The 18258-nt window shown below is 46.4% G+C and overlaps 2 protein-coding genes across 9 annotated transcripts in view; one reads left to right on the top strand and one right to left on the bottom strand.

The window, feature by feature from the left end:
- The window catches only part of MAF (MAF bZIP transcription factor), a 186831-nt gene extending 176074 nt beyond the window's left edge, over positions 1-10757 (bottom strand). For 6 of the 8 annotated variants that reach the window (XM_051801791.1, XM_051801790.1, XM_051801792.1 and 3 more), the window contains exon 1: positions 8896-10757. In XM_051801791.1, coding sequence (XP_051657751.1) covers positions 8896-9983 — 1088 coding nt within the window. In that variant the 5' untranslated portion in view covers positions 9984-10757. Of the gene's footprint in view, positions 1-5379 lie in introns of all 8 variants that reach the window. The other 2 variants (XR_007906945.1, XR_007906944.1) reach the window with 2 other exon arrangements.
- On the top strand, positions 10365-16143 carry LOC127477487 (translation initiation factor IF-2-like). The gene is made up of 3 exons (XM_051801863.1): positions 10365-10397; positions 10738-13837; positions 14341-16143. The coding sequence occupies exons 1-2, from the start codon at positions 10365-10367 to the stop codon at positions 11743-11745; spliced, it is 1041 nt and encodes a 346-aa protein (XP_051657823.1). The 3' UTR covers positions 11746-13837; positions 14341-16143.
- The last annotated feature ends 2115 nt before the right edge of the window (positions 16144-18258 follow it).

The following is an 18258-nucleotide window of genomic DNA, read 5'->3' as shown; positions in this document are numbered from 1 at the left end:
AAGGAAGCTGAAAGACTGTGCACAGTCTGGAGACTGTATCTGGTGTGACATGAATATAGTATTTTAAACAGATTTAATCTTACAGTATTCCCTCTTCTACAATGACTTTGCAGGAGGAAACCCTACGGAAAGGAAAATCTGTTCATCCCACACCACAGAACACTGAATCGCACTGCAGGCTCCAGCAGCTCTTCCTACATATTAAAATGCTTCCATCAGGGAATTTGGAAGCAGTTAAGTCGGGAGGAGGATTGGGGTGGGGGGGAGAGAAATAAATACTAGGTCTTGTTTGGTTCACTTTCGGGCTCGTTTTTATCATCACCGATGATGTACTGTCACAGCTTTATGTGCTTGAGAGAGCAGGGGCTGTCTGCAGTGGAGACACCTCAGCTTCAGAAGCTGATACCAACAAATACCCTGATCCCATCCCCAGCCCCTTTAACAGCGACAGTCCGCTGCCAAGGCCTTGGCAAGAACTTTCGTCTCAAAATTGGAGAAGCAGGGTTCAGCCTCTGGAAAGTGAATCTGCCTGCTTTCTTACAGAAAAGGGCTTTAAGTTAATCATACACACATTCCGAGGTACATCCACATAGACTTGTGAAACTCAGCCTCGGCAAACGCCGCTGACCGTACTTCAGATTCTTTAAAAGCCATGAAATGTAAATCCTGCCTGCTCCCATTCCTGCTCCCTGCAGAGATATCAGGGCCTGATCCAAAATGTCATTTAAAAAGCTCCCTTTGGTTGCAGTGGGGTTTAGATTAGTCTCTGTATGAGCACAGATGTAAAGGAAAAAGAAAGGAAGGAAAGGGAAAAATGTAAGAAAAGAAAGAAGAAGGAAAGAAAAAGAAAGGAAAAGAAAAAGGAAAAGGGAAAGAAAAGGAAAAGGAAAAGAAAAAGGAAAAGAAAAAGGAAAAGGGAAAGAAAAAGGAAAAGGAAAATAAAAAGGAAAATAAAAAGAAAAAAGAAAGAAGAAAAGGGAAAGAAAAACGAAAAATAAAAATAGAAATAAAAAGAAAAAGAAAAGAAAAAAGAAAAATAAGGAAGAAGAAAGGAAAGGAAAGGAAAGGAAAGGAAAGGAAAGGAAAGGAAAGGAAAGGAAAGGAAAGGAAAGGAAAGGAAAGGAAAGGAAAGGAAAGGAAAGGAAAGGAAAGGAAAGGAAAGGAAAGGAAAGGAAAGGAAAGGAAAGGAAAGGAAAGGAAAGGAAAGGAAAGGAAAGAAAAGAAAAGAAAAGAAAAGAAAAGAAAAGAAAAGAAAAGAAAAGAAAAGAAAAGAAAAGAAAAGAAAAGAAAAGAGAAAAAGAAAATACTGTGACCAAACGCGAGGGCAGTGCTCTGTGGACATACCTAGGGCCGGGCAGCCCGCGGGAGCCGCCGGGTGACACACCGCTCGGGATGCGCGGACGGACGGATCCATAGTTCCGCCCAGACTCCCCTTTTGTTCCAGGGATGGGTTTTAGAGACAAACAAACAAGCAAGCAAACAAACAGACGATGCGGCCCTCACCTTCTCGCCCCTCCCGGCCCGCCCTGGCCGTGGTGGGACCCCGGGGCTGGGCAGCCCCTCCAGCCCACGGGCCCGGGGGAGGGTCGTGCCCGGGCCCCCCGACGTGGCGGCCCTGCCAGAGAGTCCGGCAGGCCCCAGAGACCCCCGCCGGCCGCGGGCCCGGTAGGCAGCTCCTGAGGGAAGAGGGGAGTTGCATCCTTGTAAGACAGCCCCAGCCAGGGTCATTCTCGTGCTGCTGGAAGCAGGGACGTGAAAATCCGCCAGAACCCTCCCAAATCCTGCTGCGCCCCCGGCCGAGGTGGTTGCCGGGCTGGCGCGAGGCAGCAAAGGTGTGTGGGCACTCAGCCACACCCCACCCCACACTGTCCCGACACCCTGCGGCCCTCGGGGACACCCAAGTTTAACACCGAAACCCAAGGTCTGAGATCAGGGTCAGGGAGACGCCTCCACCTCCAACCTTCGGCATCTCTGCTGTATCAGGGACAAACTGGGAAAACGTTGCTCAGGTTTGTGGATCTCTATGAACTAACAAATGAGAGCAGCACGCAGGGACACTCCGTCCTCTACCCCCGTTGGAAACTTGAGGACACTGCTCGATTTGCTATTTACTGGGGCTTTTCTTTCTGCGTGGTGGAGAAAGACCACTTCTAGCAAAGTTCTGCTCTGGCTTTGATTCCCTCCATAGAAGATGTGGTATAGAGATGCATTAAAAAATAGTTACAATGATAATAAGAAAAAGAAAATCATGTCACAAAGTCCACAGGGATTCAAACCAAGCAGGGCAAGCTCCGTCCTCGTCACTCACTGCACCACGGCTACAGGCCCGCACACTTCACTGTCATCGAAGTGACACAGGTTTAAAAGCCAGACTTCGTGGGGAAAAAACTGGGTAGAGCAATAGTGAAAGAAAATTATCATTTCAGAGAGCAGTGAAATACAGGCAGTGGGCACTGAGGGTACTTACACATTGCCACACTGTGCCGGGTCAACCTGATAACGGTGGTAGATAGCTGGGGATGGAGCTGCCTGTCTGCCAGCTACAGCCTCGCAGATCCCTGGCCTTTTGCTTTTCACTTGAAAAGTTAATTCACATCCTGGACTATTTTTGCATTGTGTTGGCTTAGAGCTCACAAATCTGAATGCACTCAGCCCTCAGAGTGACAAATGTTATTCTCGGTCCTCCCCCGCAATTTCAGGCAGTCAAGAATTAGATGCGGCAGAGTGTACACTATTTTAATCTATTGATTTGTACCTGCTGTGCCTGAAAAAATTCATTAGAGGAGCCTTAAAATTATGAAGTGGTTGAATGCTCAGCTCCCTCCCAAAAAGACAAATTGTCTCAATAGCCGCTCACCTCTGCCACATTCTGGGGTGTGCTACATCGTGTTATTCACACTGAGACCTGCACTTAAAACAGATCTTTTAAGCATTTGGTTACAGGCAGTGTGCGTGTGTGCGTATAAGCAGGATTGGTTTTTGTCTGAGCTGAGCAAACAAAATCTATCCCACTCTCCATAGCTACCCCTGGAATGGCCAAGCGTCATGGCAGCCGCTCACAACACAGTGATTCGGAAAGAGGGAGGGAAACAAGTTTATTAAAAAATCTTAATTCCTAACATTGAAGTATGTAGGATTTTTTTTTTTTCCTGCGTGAAATTTTAAATTCAGCCATCTGAACAGGTGTCAGAAACAGTGGGTCCATTTAGCTCCTCTGATGATCGGAGTAATAAATATAGAGGATTTCCTTTCAATGCAGCACATGCTGAAATGACACCAATGTAGTTCTGGCATCTGAGCAGATAATTCTGATATATGCATCATTTCCTCCCTAAATCCAGGAAGCAGCTACACTCTCTATCTGATATTAGTATATTATGTCAAATAGAAATTGGTATTAAAATTATGAATGATTCTAGATCAAGAACTTCCTACACACTACGCAGAGGGAGGGGGAGGAAACAGCTGCACAAAAGCTTTCGGAAGGGAAAGGAAAAAAAGAGCTGGGAAAGTTCATTTTTTAAACTGAAAATTTGCTGCCATGTTTCGGAGGGGGAGTTTTCAAGTGACATTTTGATTCAGCACTGGCATTTTTGTTTTAAAAGGGTGAAGAAGGCTTTCTAATAAATAGAAGCTGTCCCCGCTCTGTTTGCAAACAGGCATTTCTCACCACAGTGCCTAGTGAGAAATTGTTCAAGAAATAAATATACACTGGTGTGACTGGGATATTTCCCTCCCTTCCACCCTCTTTCTTTTAGGATGCAGTCCAGGATGACATTTCTCGGGCAGAGAAAATGCTGCAGCAAAACCAAAACTATACTCTTGGACTCTGCTCAGCAGAAACCCAGAGGTTGGGCAGAGGTTTGTGTTTCATTTTAGGGGAGGAAATAAAAAATTCTTAAGGGCAAGGTGGGCTGGGGAGGGAAGAGGGGCTGCACCACAGTTGCACACCATCCCCAGCCAGCAAAGGGCTGCTCTCTGTGCACGTATCTCCCAGCACCGGTCACATGAAAGTTCTTTGTAATGTAGTTAATAAATGGGAAAACACCATAGGACTCTGGGAAAAATAGGATGTTGTTAGTGATGGGGATATTGAGACCATGCACACCTTTTGACACACAATTGCCTGGCTCGGGCAGCACTCCCCCTGCTTTAGCCAGAGAGGTACCTGTGGGAGAAGAGTGGGATCCTGCTCTCCTTTGAAATCCCCAGGGATTGTACCTTCGAGTTCAATGGGAGCAGGATTGAGGCCAGAGTCAAGCAAGGGGTGATTAATGAATGTAGGTTATTCAGAGCAGAGCGGTTCCAATTAGTCCTCAGCAAGCAGTCCTGCGGCAAAGGTGGGCGCTCCCCTGCAATGATTCATACACAGAACCCCAATACTCACTTCGCTTTAGTGAATATTAAACTGTGCACCTATTATTTTTTCCCCTTCAGTTGGCCAGTTGGCATGTTTCAGGCAGAAATTCAAGTGCAGCCTAAGGAAGGTTGCATTTTTTATCTTTTTTTTTTTAATTTGCAACACAAGATTGTTGTAACGACGCCAGACTGGGAGAAAGCCTTTTTTCCCTCTCAATTTGGGTGTGTGATGGGAATTTTCCCTTTTGTTCCCTATTCTTGGAAGTCTGTTTCTAGGAAGGGTTTCTCTTATTACTGTTCAAATAGGGTGCTTTTTCTTTTTTTTCCTCCAAGAAAGAAGATACTTCAGGGAGGCAGAAGTGCTCTCCTTGCTCTTCACTACTCAGTCAATTCACAATACTTCTAAAACCCTATTGCCTGCTCCTGAATTTGCCTGTAAGGAAGCCCAAAGTGACAGGGGAGTGGAGGGATGAGGCTGGACCAAAAGTGGGTCCTGCTCTGGACGGCTCTGGGCTCCGTGCTCCCTTGGGAGCTGCAGCGCCGCTTCAGCGGGGGCTTTGCTGAGGACAAGCCTTGTCCCTTCCCTTCCTTAGGACAGGGCTCCTTTGGGAGCTTCTCAGCAAGGGCAGCAGTAAAGCTTCTAAGTGAGCCCCTGTGAAAAAACCTGGGCATTGGTAAAGGCTCAGTCAGGGAACGGGAGGTGGGAGACAAAATAACGAGCAGCCTTGTCTTTATGAGAGGAGATAATTCCCTGCCCGGCCAATAGCAACCAGTTTACCCACAGATTACACATTAACTAGAAAATGGAACTCAAATTAACCAGAATCTGGAGCTTGAACCATTACTCAAACCCTGGTGCAACAGCAGGTCAGATGCCAAAGGGCAGGTTGGTGCCCCGGCACTGGGGAGGGGTGACACACAGCATCGGCATCGGGGACCACAGCCACCAACACCCGCTGTTACCAACAGAGAGGCCAGTGTCCATCCCCTCCAAAGGGACCTCAGCAGGAAAAGACTGACCTCCAGCAGCACCCAGTGCCCACTGACACAGGCTCTTGTGGGTGCAGGTGCTGCAGGGGGGCTCAGAGCCTCACCTCAACCTTGGCACCTCGACCCTCAACAGCGGCTGGACCAGCTGGACAGAGGAACAGCAACAGGTTCTCTCCCTTCAGTGCCACCAGCACCCAGGAGGGATGACCTCACAGCTGGGAAAGAGTTGCATCAACAGCAGGGGGTAAAAAATACAAAGGGGAAAAAAAAAAAAGTTGGGTTTATGAGCCTGGGTCTGGAGATAAACACCCCGTCCTGGGGAGGCTGGAGCATCCTTTGGAGAGGCCTCTGCCTCTCACATAAACTGGGCAGATAATCCCATTCCAAGAGCAGGAGCGAACTCTGCGAATGGACACTGGAGGCTCTCAGGGAAAGGTGGCTTTAAACAAACTGGGTCAAGAGTTTGAGGAGCCTTTCAAGTCAAAATACCCTTTGACATGGAGAACTGCAGTGAAGAGAGGATCACTCAGAGACCTGAATGTTTCTAGCACATTAACCTTTGGGATTGATTGTTTAGAACAAATAACTCTCAAAAGTTGGAGGAAGTCCTTTGGATTTTTTTTTTTTTCCTGCTCCTCAGCTCTCTCTGGGCTCTCCAAGGCCTGTAGCAAAAACAAACAAACAAACAAAAAAAACCCCAAACAAACAAAAAAAACACCAAACCCCAAACAAAAAAAAAAGAAAAAAGAAAAACCCACAGGGCAAACAAAACAAAAAAGAGGGGTAAAAAAAGCAAAGAAAAGAAAAAAAGGAGGCAGTATGGACCAAAATGTCAAGAAATCTTTCGATCTAGCATTAAGTGGTTCTGTGACAAGCCATGCCTGATGTGGTGTCATCTCTTACTAGAAACAGGTATGCTTAGCTGGGATCAGATGATAAGAGGATGTGAAGTCTTCCCTTTCACTTCACTCCATCATAAAACAATCAAAATACAGGGCCATATCATGCCATCAGGTATTTAAGCAGACCTCCCCTTTGAGATCTCCTAAAACTTGGTGGGATGATCTGAGTCACTGAAACTGAGCTCACTGCACTACTGAGAAGTCAGAAGCAGCACCTGAAAGCTCACGTTTTTCAACTGCCTGAAAGAACAACTTGATTTCTAGCAGGTGACAATTGTCCATTTTACAGGAATCTATCCTTTTCCTTCTCCCCTCCTGGTTATTGAGCCCAGCTCTTGGATCAGCATCGCCCCTTCGGCAGGCAGCACGCTGAAGTGCTGCGCTCGGAGTTATTGAACTTTAAACTACAGACTAAGAAACTGAGTACGGAATCAAAAAAATGCAGTTTATTATTGTAGATTATTCTCTCTTTTGATATAACCATAGAGTTGAAAATGAAAGAAAAGCACATAGGAACATCACACGTGGTTAGTTAGTAACTCAAGATATAAAACAATTTTGCACAGCAAAATATGTAAAAGAAAAAGTAACTGACAAGATTTTTTTATATTTATTGTGGTAAGATTTACTTTCCATTTTTTTTTTTTTAAAAGACAGGATATCAGTCCCTGAAAATAAAATTTACTGATTATTGCCTTTAAAACTGTGGAATTTTTGAAGTTACAGAAAATCCAGTTCTGCACCACAATACAACTGTAAAAAAATCTGCATCATTTTAAAACTGTGCAGTAATGCCATCTTTATAACTGCATAAATTGTATTAGCGTTCTAAACAGGTTCGTAATTTTTTTTTGTTGTTTTTGTATTATATGCTTGCAGGTTATATCTTAGTGCAATTCAGTCCCAAATACTTCAATTTTGAAAAAAAAAAAAAAACAACCCATACATTTTTAATGTAAAATACCCCTATAGATATAAACAGGGGTGCCTCCCCCTTTTAATACTTTGGTTTTCAAATACAGTCAGTGGTATAGCAAGGACTACATATACCCAACTTATATTTAAGTTGCAAGCACATGCTGCATAAACTACTTTTTAAAACAGTCCCGTTGCAAATTCTACCCCCCTTTACATCACGACAGTAAACAATTTAGTGCATCAATCTTTTAAAAAAAAAATCTACATCTAAACAGACCTAACTCTTTCGAATTTATCTATAACATTCCTTTATCTGTAGCATACATTTTAACTGGGCTAACAGATGACAGAAACTAGAATTAAATTATATACTAGGAACCCAGAGCATTCCACATTTGACAATGACCAAATGCAAAAGGAAAAAAAAATGGGGCAGATCACTTAAAATTAATTTTAGACTGTTTTTAGGCAACAGCATGGTTTCAATGTCCCCCCCAAGTGGGATGTGACTTTTGTTTTTGAACACCTTTCCAAAGTTCTTTCTGTGTTTTTTTTTTTAGTACTTTTTTTTGCCACATTAGGTTATCAAAATCCATTCTGGCAGGTTTTTTGAGAGGGAATGCTTCAGTGCATTTAAAAGGAAGTCTGAAGTTTTGAGTAACTCAAAGCAGTTTTAGAGCAGATGCAAACTTTAATGGGGAGGAAGAGGAGGAGGAAGATCAAAGGTTGCACTTTTTTGCTTTCAACCCAAAAAAGTGATGAGGCAATAAAACAAAAGGATGAATGCCATGCCATAATAGTCTCCAAAAGTCCATTTCCAAGCAAAAGAAAAAAAAAATAATTATACCGTACATGACCAGCATGCAGGGTTTTTTATTAATATAATGTCTCTTTTTCATAGTCTTTTGAAACAGTTATAGTTCATTGTTGCTAAGACAAAATAGCAAGCGTAATGCATGAGATGAGTATGGGATTCTAATGGCAGACTAAAGTCTCACGTTTGGCAGATTAAGGCCAAAACTCACATGAACACACCGAAGGTTGATGCAGGCTTGATTTTGGCAGGTTGATCTAGGCATATCTCTAGTTTTGCACAACAACGCTAAAAACTGATGGAACTCAGCAAGCTGGAGTCTAAAAATTTCACATTGTTTTTTGTATATTTTTTATTTTTTGTTTGTTTTTTTTTTATTTTTTTTATTTTATTTTTCTTTTTGCAAAGCTCAAATCTCATATGAAGAACTCAGGATGGCAAAAAAAAAATCTGACTTTTTGGACACAGCAAGCTCAAAAGAAAAAAAACCCTCATGAACTTAAAAATATATATATATAATGTGGATGGCAGGTTTCAAAGAAGAGCAAGCTTCATATGAAGAACTGAGTTGGTGGCGAGTTGAATCTTTCAAATTAAAAAAAAAAACACAACAGCAAGCCCCCACAAAAATAAAAAATAATAATAATAATAATAAACAGAAAGGAAACTCATGTAGAACTTTAGGTTGGCCAACACGGAGCCAGCCCACCTTAAAAAGAAAAAAAAAAAAAAACCAACAGAAATTAACCCAAAAAACAACTTTGTTTTAAAATTGTTTTGAGTTTGTTTTTTTTTTAAAAAAAAAAAAAAGTTAATAGAAGGTGGCAAGCGGGGTTGTGGCTCTAGCAAAGCCCCCAACAACAACTCACACGGAGAACTTTTAGTTAAGGTGGCAAGGCTGTGGGAACTCACATGAAAAACTCTGGAGAGGAAGGGTTGTCGCTGCTGGATCCGTTTTCTCTGAAGCCATTGCTGACCAGCTTCTCGTACTTTTCCTTGTAGGCGTCCCTCTCCCGGACCAGCCTGGAGATCTCCTGCTTTAGGTGCTCCACTTGCTGCAGCAGCTGGTTCTTCTCCGACTCCAGGACGTGCCGCTGCTGGACCCTCTTGAAGCGGCAGGACTGGGCATAGCCCCTGTTTTTGAGGGTCCTCCTCTTCTGCTTCAGCCGGATCACCTCTTCCTTGCTGACGCCCCGCAGCTGCCGGTTCAGCTCCCGCACCGACATGGTCACCAGCTGCTCGTCGGAGAAGCGGTCGTCGAAGTGGAGGCCGCCGCCGCCGCCGCCGCCGCCGCCGTGGTGCGGGTGGTGCAGCCCCCCGGCGCCGCCGCCGCCGCCGCCGCCGCCGCCGGAGCCGGAGCCGGCGGCCGAGGAGGCGGAGGAGGGCGGCGCGCTGCCCGGCGCCGCGGCGTGGGGGTGCCCGCCGCCGCCGCCGCCGCCGCCGCCGCCGCCGTGGTGCGGGTGGTGGTGGTGGTGGTGGTAGTGGGGCGCGCCGCCCTGCGCCGCCGCCGCGGCGATCACCGCCGACACCACGGCGGCCGCCGAGCCCATCTCCTCGGCCGGCACGGAGCCGCCGGCGGCCGCGGCCAGCTGCTGCCCTCTAGCATAGCCATCGAAGGCGCCGGGCAGCGGGTGGTGGCTGCTGTTGATCAGCGCCTCCACCGCGTCCTCGGGGCTGAAGCCCAGCGCCTCCGGGTTGAGCTGCTGCGGGTACCCCGTCATCCAGTAGTAGTCTTCCAGGTGGGTCTTCTGGTCGGAGCCGGAGCCGGGGCTGGGCGCCGAGAAGCTGGGGGACGGGGGCACGGAGCTGCAGGGCGTGCTCATCGGGGTGGAGGAGAGCGATCCCCCGGCGATCAGGCGGCCGCACTGGCTGATAATGCGATCGGTCTCCACCGGCTCCTTTTTCACTTCAAACTTCATCAGATCGAAGTCATTAACATATTCCATGGCCAGGGGACTGGTGGGCAGGTCGGAGCTGCTCATCGCCAGCTCTGATGCCATCCTTTTGCTGCCGAGAGTCCTCCAGAAAGGGTGCGCTCCGGGAGCGAGGGGGCTGCTCTGAGTCGCCACCGGGTGAGCCAGCTTGATTTTTGGCGAGCTCCGCTCCGCTCTCCTGCTCTGCCTCCGCTCCGGTCCGCCCCGGCGGCTCCGCTCCCGCTCCGCGTTATCCCTCGCAGAGGCTCCGCTGATGCATCAGAGCGCGGGGCTCTCGCTATTCGCCTTTTGCATAGAGGGTTTTTTTTTTTCCTCCTCTCTCCCTCCCTTCTCTCTCTCCTCTCGCTCTCTTTCGCAGCTCGCGAACCGCAGCTGGAAGTGTTAGCTGGTGTTGTTGCGAGTAAATTTGTTGTTGTTGTTGTTTTGTTTTGTTATTTTTAACACTTCATGGTGCCTTTCCTCTGGGCTCTCTCGTGCAAAGTGCAGAGCGAAGAGAGAGGTTCATCGGGGGAGGGAGGAGGGAGAGAGAGCAAAGGCGAAAAAAATTTTAAAAAAAATCAGAGTCTGTATCGCAACCAAAATAATAATAACAATAATTAGAAGAGTTAAAAACAAAAAAAAAAAAAGGAGAGAGAGAAAAAAAAAAACCACACAACAAGTCGGCCTCAAAGCTACAGCAAGAAGATGAAAAATATTTAAAGGTTTGATCCGGCAGGAGAGTTTAAAGCATTGCGGGGTTTTATAGCGCCCCTGACGTCACACGGGACACGGGCTCGGGGCTGGGCCAATGGGCGCCCGCCGCCCGGGCTCATTAGCATAGGAGTATAGCGACAGGGAAACTTTCCGGGCTGTCAGTCAGGGCTCAGCTGACTGTCAGCGCCCGCTTAACCCCCTCCTGGCCGCCGGGGCCGCGCCTGGGCACGGCACGGCTCGGCACGGGACGGGGCACCCGCCGGGCCGCTCCTCCCGCGCCGCACCGGGCGAGCGCCCTGCCCCGGGGCGGAGTGCCCGGGAGCTGCCCCTGCCCGCCCGCACCGGCACCCGAGGGCGCGGGGGAGCTCCGGCCGGCCGGGGGGAGGGAGGCAGGGGGAGCGCCGGGCGCGGCGGCCCAAGGGGAACCCGGCAGCACCCGGGGGGGAGCGGGCGGCGCGGGGGCAGCGCGGGGCTCCGCCGTGCCCGGCGCCGGTACCTGCGAGCGGGCGGGCGGCCCTTCCCCCGTGCCGGCCGCGGGCCATCGCTCCGCTCCCCCGCAGCGCCCCGCGCACTTACTGATTATTTCGGTAGGGGGACGGGGCATCGATCCCTCCGTTCCCCTCCCCAGCCCGCCCGGAGGTGCGAGAGCCCCGCAAGTTTGCAAGCCCCGCGCCGCTCCCCCCCCACACCTCTCCCGGCGCCGCACTCGGCTTGCCAGCCCGGGCTAATTAATTTAATACATTTAGAACTAATTGTATTTACTTTCGTCTCCTCATCACCTCCCACCTCACCCCCCCCCCCCTCCTGTCCCCCTTTCCCCTCCGGGAGGGGGCTGGGGCCGGGCCGGGGGCCGTGGAGCGGCAGCGGCTGGAGAGGAGCGGAGCGGCTTCGGTTCGAACCTCGACAGCGCCATCTCTCGTCCACAGGTCAGTGCCGAGCGGCCGGGCCAGCGCGGGGTCGGGACAGGACGGGACGGGACGGGCCCCCCGTCGGGGCGGCGCCGCCTCCGCGGCCGCCGCGGTCCCGCCCGGTCCCGGCTGCACCCGCCGCCTCCCGCCGCGGGGCCGGGGAGACCCGCAGCCTCCCGGGCTGCCAGTCTCGGTTTTCCGACCGGGCTTTATGGGAATATCGATAGAATTAAAGTTACTTGTAATTCCGTGATAAATGAGATGTCTCTAGTAAGTAAGATTAAGTGCGGTGCTATAAAGTTGTTTATCTGAAAAGTAATTCTCAGAAACCTGACTTCTGACACTTGGTCATATATTAAACCTGCTTCTTGAACATTGTACTTCAAATCCTCCCTTCTCCCCATGCCCGGTCCCTTCCCCCTCGGAGTTCGCTATTTATAACCCCACTCAGGGTATCACTCTGTAGGTGCGGGCAAGGCTCTGGGTGATTTTTCACCAACTGTGAAAATCATCATTTGCAATAGCCAAAGAATCTCTACTTAGGAAATAGCACTTGGCGAGTGGATTTACGAATGGATAACATCTTCTGACTATGCCATTACCAGTGTGAGTGCCAGTACTAACATCTGAAAGTCATACAGCATGTACTGTTCCTGGCAGCTAAAAGGGGTAGGGCATACTGCAAATTTAGGAAGATAACCACATCTAGAAATGATCATAGTGGCAATTCTGTAAAGATAAAACAATGCTACCAACATCTCTAACAAAATTAAAATAACAATTCTGCACGGTCCCAAAACACAACCGCACACACAGAGCCGTGGACATCTGCTGGCTTTATCTTACAGACTGCGATTCATGACAAAGTTAATACAAGTTAACTACTTGGGCTGGCTTTCCTATTTCTTCGCTTTGTTGGAATCAACAGAACTTCCAGGCTCACGGCATAAATCCCCTCAGGACAGTCCAATTCCCTATATTTGTTTTTTACCAGAGCAAGATGAATGTGGCACTGTATATCACTTAACATGCTCACCTATGAGAGACATTTATGTGTGCTAATATTTTTAAATGAAAAGGTTATGGCGTTTCAGAATGTACAGTTGTAGTATTTCCCTTGCCCGTGTGGTAGAAGGCTGTGGAGATGAGGCTCCAGCCCCATAAAATAGTCTGTTTGGATGTGAGGATTCAAAGTGCTACATTTGCAAACAAGTAAATTTCCTGAGTAAACTCTGAACTCTAGACAAAGAGTATGAAATTGTGTGAGCTAATGGGGACCGTCTCTTAATTGATACCAATGTAAGCAAGTGCTGCAAATTAATTGAAGCTCTGACCTACCAGAACAGCGAGTAAAATTATTAGTTGTACAATATTCTTGTGTGATTGTTACACAGAACTGCTGCACCAAAATGTCTCTACTGTTCAGCGCAGCAGAGAAAAAAGATTATTAGCAATTTTTGGATAACCTTCAGGAGCAACATTCTCCTCCCTACACCATATAATTCGCATTTTAGTAGTATTTTTCTTTATTATTTGGCTATTCACAATGGGTGTCTAAACATTTACAGTCCTCTATTAACAGTGTTTCTTCCATAACAATCACACACTTTCATTTCAATTAGAGCTATTCAGTCTTCAGTTTTTCCACAATTATCGCAGGCCAATTCCCTCAGACTGCTCCCTTTTCCCAGCACTGTTTGTAACAATCCTGCCCTGAGCCAGGCAGAGGGAAAACTCCACCATCCCTCTCCCAGCCTCTTGCTCTGGCTTGTTTTTTAAGCATCTCTGTTCGACGATGTACCGTGGAGCCCTTCTTGCTCCCAGTGTGCCGCTGACCTGGTTCATAAGCCTCCAAACTAATGTATATTTATTGTGGGAGAGTTTTCTGACAGATCGTGCAGGGGGGACGTGAAACATTAACTCCAAATCCACTGGGGTCGGCCTGCTCTGAGCACGCCAGCAGCTGAGGCAGGAACTTCCACCGCTGGAGTGTGTGTGCGTGTGTGTGTCTATACCCAACACACGAGGCTGAGCAGAAACGAACGTGCAGGTTCTGTGTTATATGGACTCAGGGTGTAATTTGTTATAACTTAAACACATATCAAGGCCAACACATTAAGTACAGTTACTGCTCCTTTTGTTTATCTAGTGTCTTATTTTATGGTGCAGAACTAAACAGTGTCCGCTGAATTTAACTACGAAACCAGCCAAATTGATTTCAGAAAGACTTCTTCGGAGTAGCAGAGTGATAAGGCATAAACTGCTCCTAGGTGCAGTGCTAGATAAATCCTTTTAACAGTCTTCAGATCAGTTAACAGGGTAAGTAAATCACATATCACTGTTAGCAGATTTATGGGAGAGAATTAATAGAATCAGACGAGATAATCTGGTAGGGATAAAATTGCTGAGGAAACAGTCCTGCCTTATACTGGAGAGTATGAAACAACAGTCTGATTACTGGGAGTCGTTATGGATTGGTGAATTATGAGCTAAATCATCATAAGAGTAATTCAGTATTTATTAATTCTTTTCTCTTTAAACAACTCACAGACGCAAATAAAAGCCTCTCTCTCTTTGAAGACACATTCTTTATATATTTTTATTGGATGTAATTTACTATTTGCATTACCTGTATTTACTTCATAATTGAACATTTTGCATTCAAATTTATGTAATGCATAATGCTTGAGAATATATTTCTCCCTTATTAGCATAAATAGTCACTTACCTCATGAATTACTAACAAAGTTTATCTGAAAATATAAGTGTATTTTTTATTAAGTGGAACACAAACATATGTACAATAAATTCTGATTTGCCAGTAGTTGTTGCAGAAACACAGAACAACCCCGTATCTGAGAAGAGGGAAAAGAAGCAGCAGCGAAGAAGCAGAATCAATTACTCTGTGTGTATATGTGACAATAATTTCTTCTGTCAATGTTTTGTTTATTTTTAATAAAGGGTGAGTGACTCAAAGGTTTGCTTTAGAAGGAGCAGATGAAAAAAGGCTCTCCACAGTGAATTTTGTCTTTCTTCCCCCTGGTATTTTCCGATGGACTTTTCTCACTGGTGCTGTGCCACTGCAGCCTTTGCTCTGGTGGAGCTCCTGCTGACCCGCTGCACGCCATGAATGGATGCTGCTCTACACTCACTTTCTCATACATTTCCCTTTTTCACCTAATCCTGTTTTTATGCTTGGTTTTACATCCAAATAATCAATATAATTTAGGCCCATTCTGCAGTACTAACACAGCCTTGCTTATTCAGAGAAAACCCCAACCCTATTGACTTCAAAAACGGTGGGATTGAATCCTTGATCCCATTGAAACCAATGACAAAACTTGTATTGATTTCAGTGGAAGCAGGATCAGGTCCTTGATGTTAGCAATTTGTTCATGTCAGAGGGCTGATCCTACAAGAAATGAAAGAAAGCATAGATCTGCTGGCAGGAAATCAGGTCTGCTCCCCAAAATTCAGGGGCAAAATTCCCAGTAAACCTGTGGTGGATCTCCTTTACGCTCGGGGTTTATCATCGTGGTATGGCGTGGTAGGACGCCTGTGTAATTTTGTCTGGACGCATAAAGCTGGTCCTCCTGGGAGCATTCAAATGAGCACATCTATAAATGTAGCACAGCAAAATGAGCTACTTTTGCCACTCTCGCTTTTCGCGAGCCCGGTACAATCCATTTCTGTGACGACAGTTTTCTGCCCCATACGCATCCAATACTGCTCTTTTATTTTAAGGCTGAGAAAATCTTCCCTTTAAACTCACGCTGAGCATCAAATTGGACTCCACTTGCAGCTGAACATCTTGGCTGTCTCTTCCTTTCCTCCATCAGCTCCAGTGTATTTTATGTAGAATTCTCTCTGTTAATGAAACTTGCTTCCCCTCTCTCTTCACTTTCCAGTTTTGTATTAGTGTTACCGAATCCACCAGACTTGCTGCATTTCAAAACTGTGTAAAAGGGGAGAAAAAAAATTGTTTTATTTTCCTATACAGTCTCCTATTTGGCCATTCTGCACAGACCCTGAATATGCAACCTATTTTCATTTGTCTGTACAGTTTCTACTGCTATATTAGAAAAAAAGTAGCTTGAAAAGTCAGGCTTAAACACACATCTTGGTTGCTTTTGTGTTGAATCCAAGAGGGCTTGTGTTTTAACTCTGGAAATTGTGAGGTTTTAGCAGCTGCTTCGATTTTATTCCCCTGGAAGTGCCTGACAGTCACTATGTGGAAGACGCAACATCGATGCTACACCTGGGTGCGTGAGTTTGCTCTGTCTGCCCTGAGTCCTAATGAAGTGACGGCTTTTTAGCAGTCAGAATATTTTCATTGCTCTCTTATAACGTTCATAAATTGCTAGAAATACTCCAAATAACTTTGTATGATCCAGAAGCAGTTTCTCTACCTCGAGGGAAGACAGCACAGAGGTGCGACTGAGAAGCTGCAAGTGACTCTTAAGACGTGGCTGAAGGTTGGTGTCACCAGATTTGCACTGTGCTTGTTTCATGATGCATGTCCTAGTTTACTAATTGTCATGGACAGCTTTTGCCCAAATGTAAAAATCAATGAAGACATTTTTGATGCTATAAACCCTATTTATTTAAAAGAAATAAAAACTGAAATGGCAATAAAGATTTTTATCAAGCTTTATGGTGGGATTTATCATTTATAACTTGGGTGATCATGTTCAGCTATACAATGTGGTGTTTGCTCTGAATTTAGCTGAAGTGGGTAAATGGAGAACCTGGTAAAAACTCCTGCACAAATTAATCTGAAAACTCTACAGAAGCAGAAAAGTAGCATTAGTTAAGGAAGAGAATAAAGCGATTACATTAATGTTATGTATCTGAGCCCTCCTGATAATGTCCTGTAATATGCACGCTGCATTTGTATCTATTTGAACTCAGAAAAAATTACTGCTGCTTTTCTCCCTTTCTGCTCTGCATTAAGTTGTTTCAACAGTAAGAATGGTTGCAGTGGCAGCAGGAAAAAATAAGTGAATTTTATATGCTATCTCTTTCTTAAAATCATCCTTCAGTAAGTGGTGAGGAGGGCACGATTCTGACATGATGTTTTGACGTGTAACTGTGAAGGTTGAGATGGTCTTTATTAAAACCTGTGAACTTCAGTAAATTTTAAGCAAATCTGTGATTTAATGTCTTGAAGTGCGAGATGGCACAAACTCATTAATTTTTGGTGATAAACTGCGCTGCATGCGATGGGCTGAGCGCCACGCTCTGGACTTATTCCCTGTAAACAGTAAAATACGATAACTGCTTAAAGTAACTGATGGGGTCTTTAGCAGCACAAGGTTCTTGGCTTACATGACCTAAAAAGGTTCATTATAGCACAGGAGGGCTGGCGTTGAGCCCCGCGGCTCTGGCAGCTCTGTGCGGGGAGGGTCACTCTGGGCGCAGGGAGGGAGGTGTAAAAGCGAAGCCAATTCCAAGCGGCAGCTTTTCCCCCGCTGTGCACCCGGGTGGCGCTGATAGAAACGGCTCCGGGGCGTGCAGGGGGAGAGGGATCGGGCCATAAAAACTTTGCACGGCAGCACTAAGAAGGGACACTTGGAGATGGATGGAGGGCTGGTGACTGCGGCACAGACAAGGAGGGAGCTCCGAGCCCTGCACCCCCGGGCAGGACCTCTGTTGGTCCCTGTCCATCTCGGGGCAGACAGAGTGCTTGCCCACACGGCAAAGATGCCTCAGACATGAGGAGAGCTGTCGGATGAAAGGTGGTTATGAGCACAACGAGTTATAAACCAAAACCCCGGATGAGCTGTACGTATAAGAGCACACAAGGATCTTACGTTACCTCCAACCTTTAATTATCTGACTGGATCTGGCCTAACCTGCTTATCTTCTGAGCATTACTCATTAGGCTCTGGCAGGAGGAGGTGTCAGTGGAATACAGGACAGGTTTGGAACCAACACCTTCGCCAGTTGAACTGGCAGGAGTTGAAGCTTAATCATGGGCAGAAATGGGGAGGGGAGGGGGGTGAGTGGGGAGGTGTTTCCCCCTTCCCAGTCTGTCCCTCCATAATGGATCCAGATGACTCCAACTCTTGCCCTCTCCAGCCAAGGTAAGCCAGCTCCCATCCCAGCATTCCCCTCCCATTCCCCAAATTCAATAGCCCAACTCCACCTATGATGAAGGATGCCAGGTTTGAGTTCTGTGGCAGGAGCTTGGCTGCTGGATCTGTCTTCTTGAGTATGGTGATATAGCAGCATCTGTCAGAAAATCTATGTGAAAACAGTACCCGTGCCAGCAAATGGAAACTGTAGCTTTCTAATCAGCTACATTTGATTTGGTTTGATATATTTAACTTCTTTTTTCTCCCACGATTGGCAAATGTGTTATTCTTCTACAGAAATAAAAACAACCTGCAATTTACTGGATTGCTTTACACAGTCTTGGTGCAAAGAAATGTATGTCATTATGACATCTGATATCTTTCAGTGTCATTGTCTTCACCATGTGAGGGATAGAAAGTCTATTTATTTCCTCCTACTCCATCAGAATTGGTTCACTGTTATGGGGGTGCTGGGCAGACTCAGTTCAAATTTGTCTCCATCTGGAGTCTGGGTCATTTGGAAACTCTAATCCTTAACTAAAAGGAAATTATAAAAATACCCATGAAATTAATTTTCACACCTGCAGTTGGAATTAATAATGGCAACCAGAGTGGCATCCTATTTCAGCTCCCTTGAGGTGACTAACAGTCCTGGTCATTAAT

The sequence above is a fragment of the Manacus candei genome, unplaced genomic scaffold, assembly GCF_025592945.1.
Source record: "Manacus candei isolate 608988 ecotype Guabito, Panama unplaced genomic scaffold, ASM2559294v1 h1tg000053l, whole genome shotgun sequence".
NCBI lineage: Eukaryota > Metazoa > Chordata > Aves > Passeriformes > Pipridae > Manacus > Manacus candei.
The sequence above is the reverse complement of the archived record's forward strand: the minus strand, read 5'-3'. Positions and strand labels throughout refer to the sequence as shown.

Bases quoted from the DNA above. Each gene is read 5' to 3' on its own strand.
- LOC127477487 (XM_051801863.1), top strand. From the start codon at position 10,365: ATGGTGCCTTTCCTCTGGGCTCTCTCGTGCAAA. The intron at 10,398-10,737 runs GTGCAGAGCGAA...TCATTAGCATAG, and splicing joins TCTGGGCTCTCTCGTGCAAA to GAGTATAGCGACAGGGAAAC.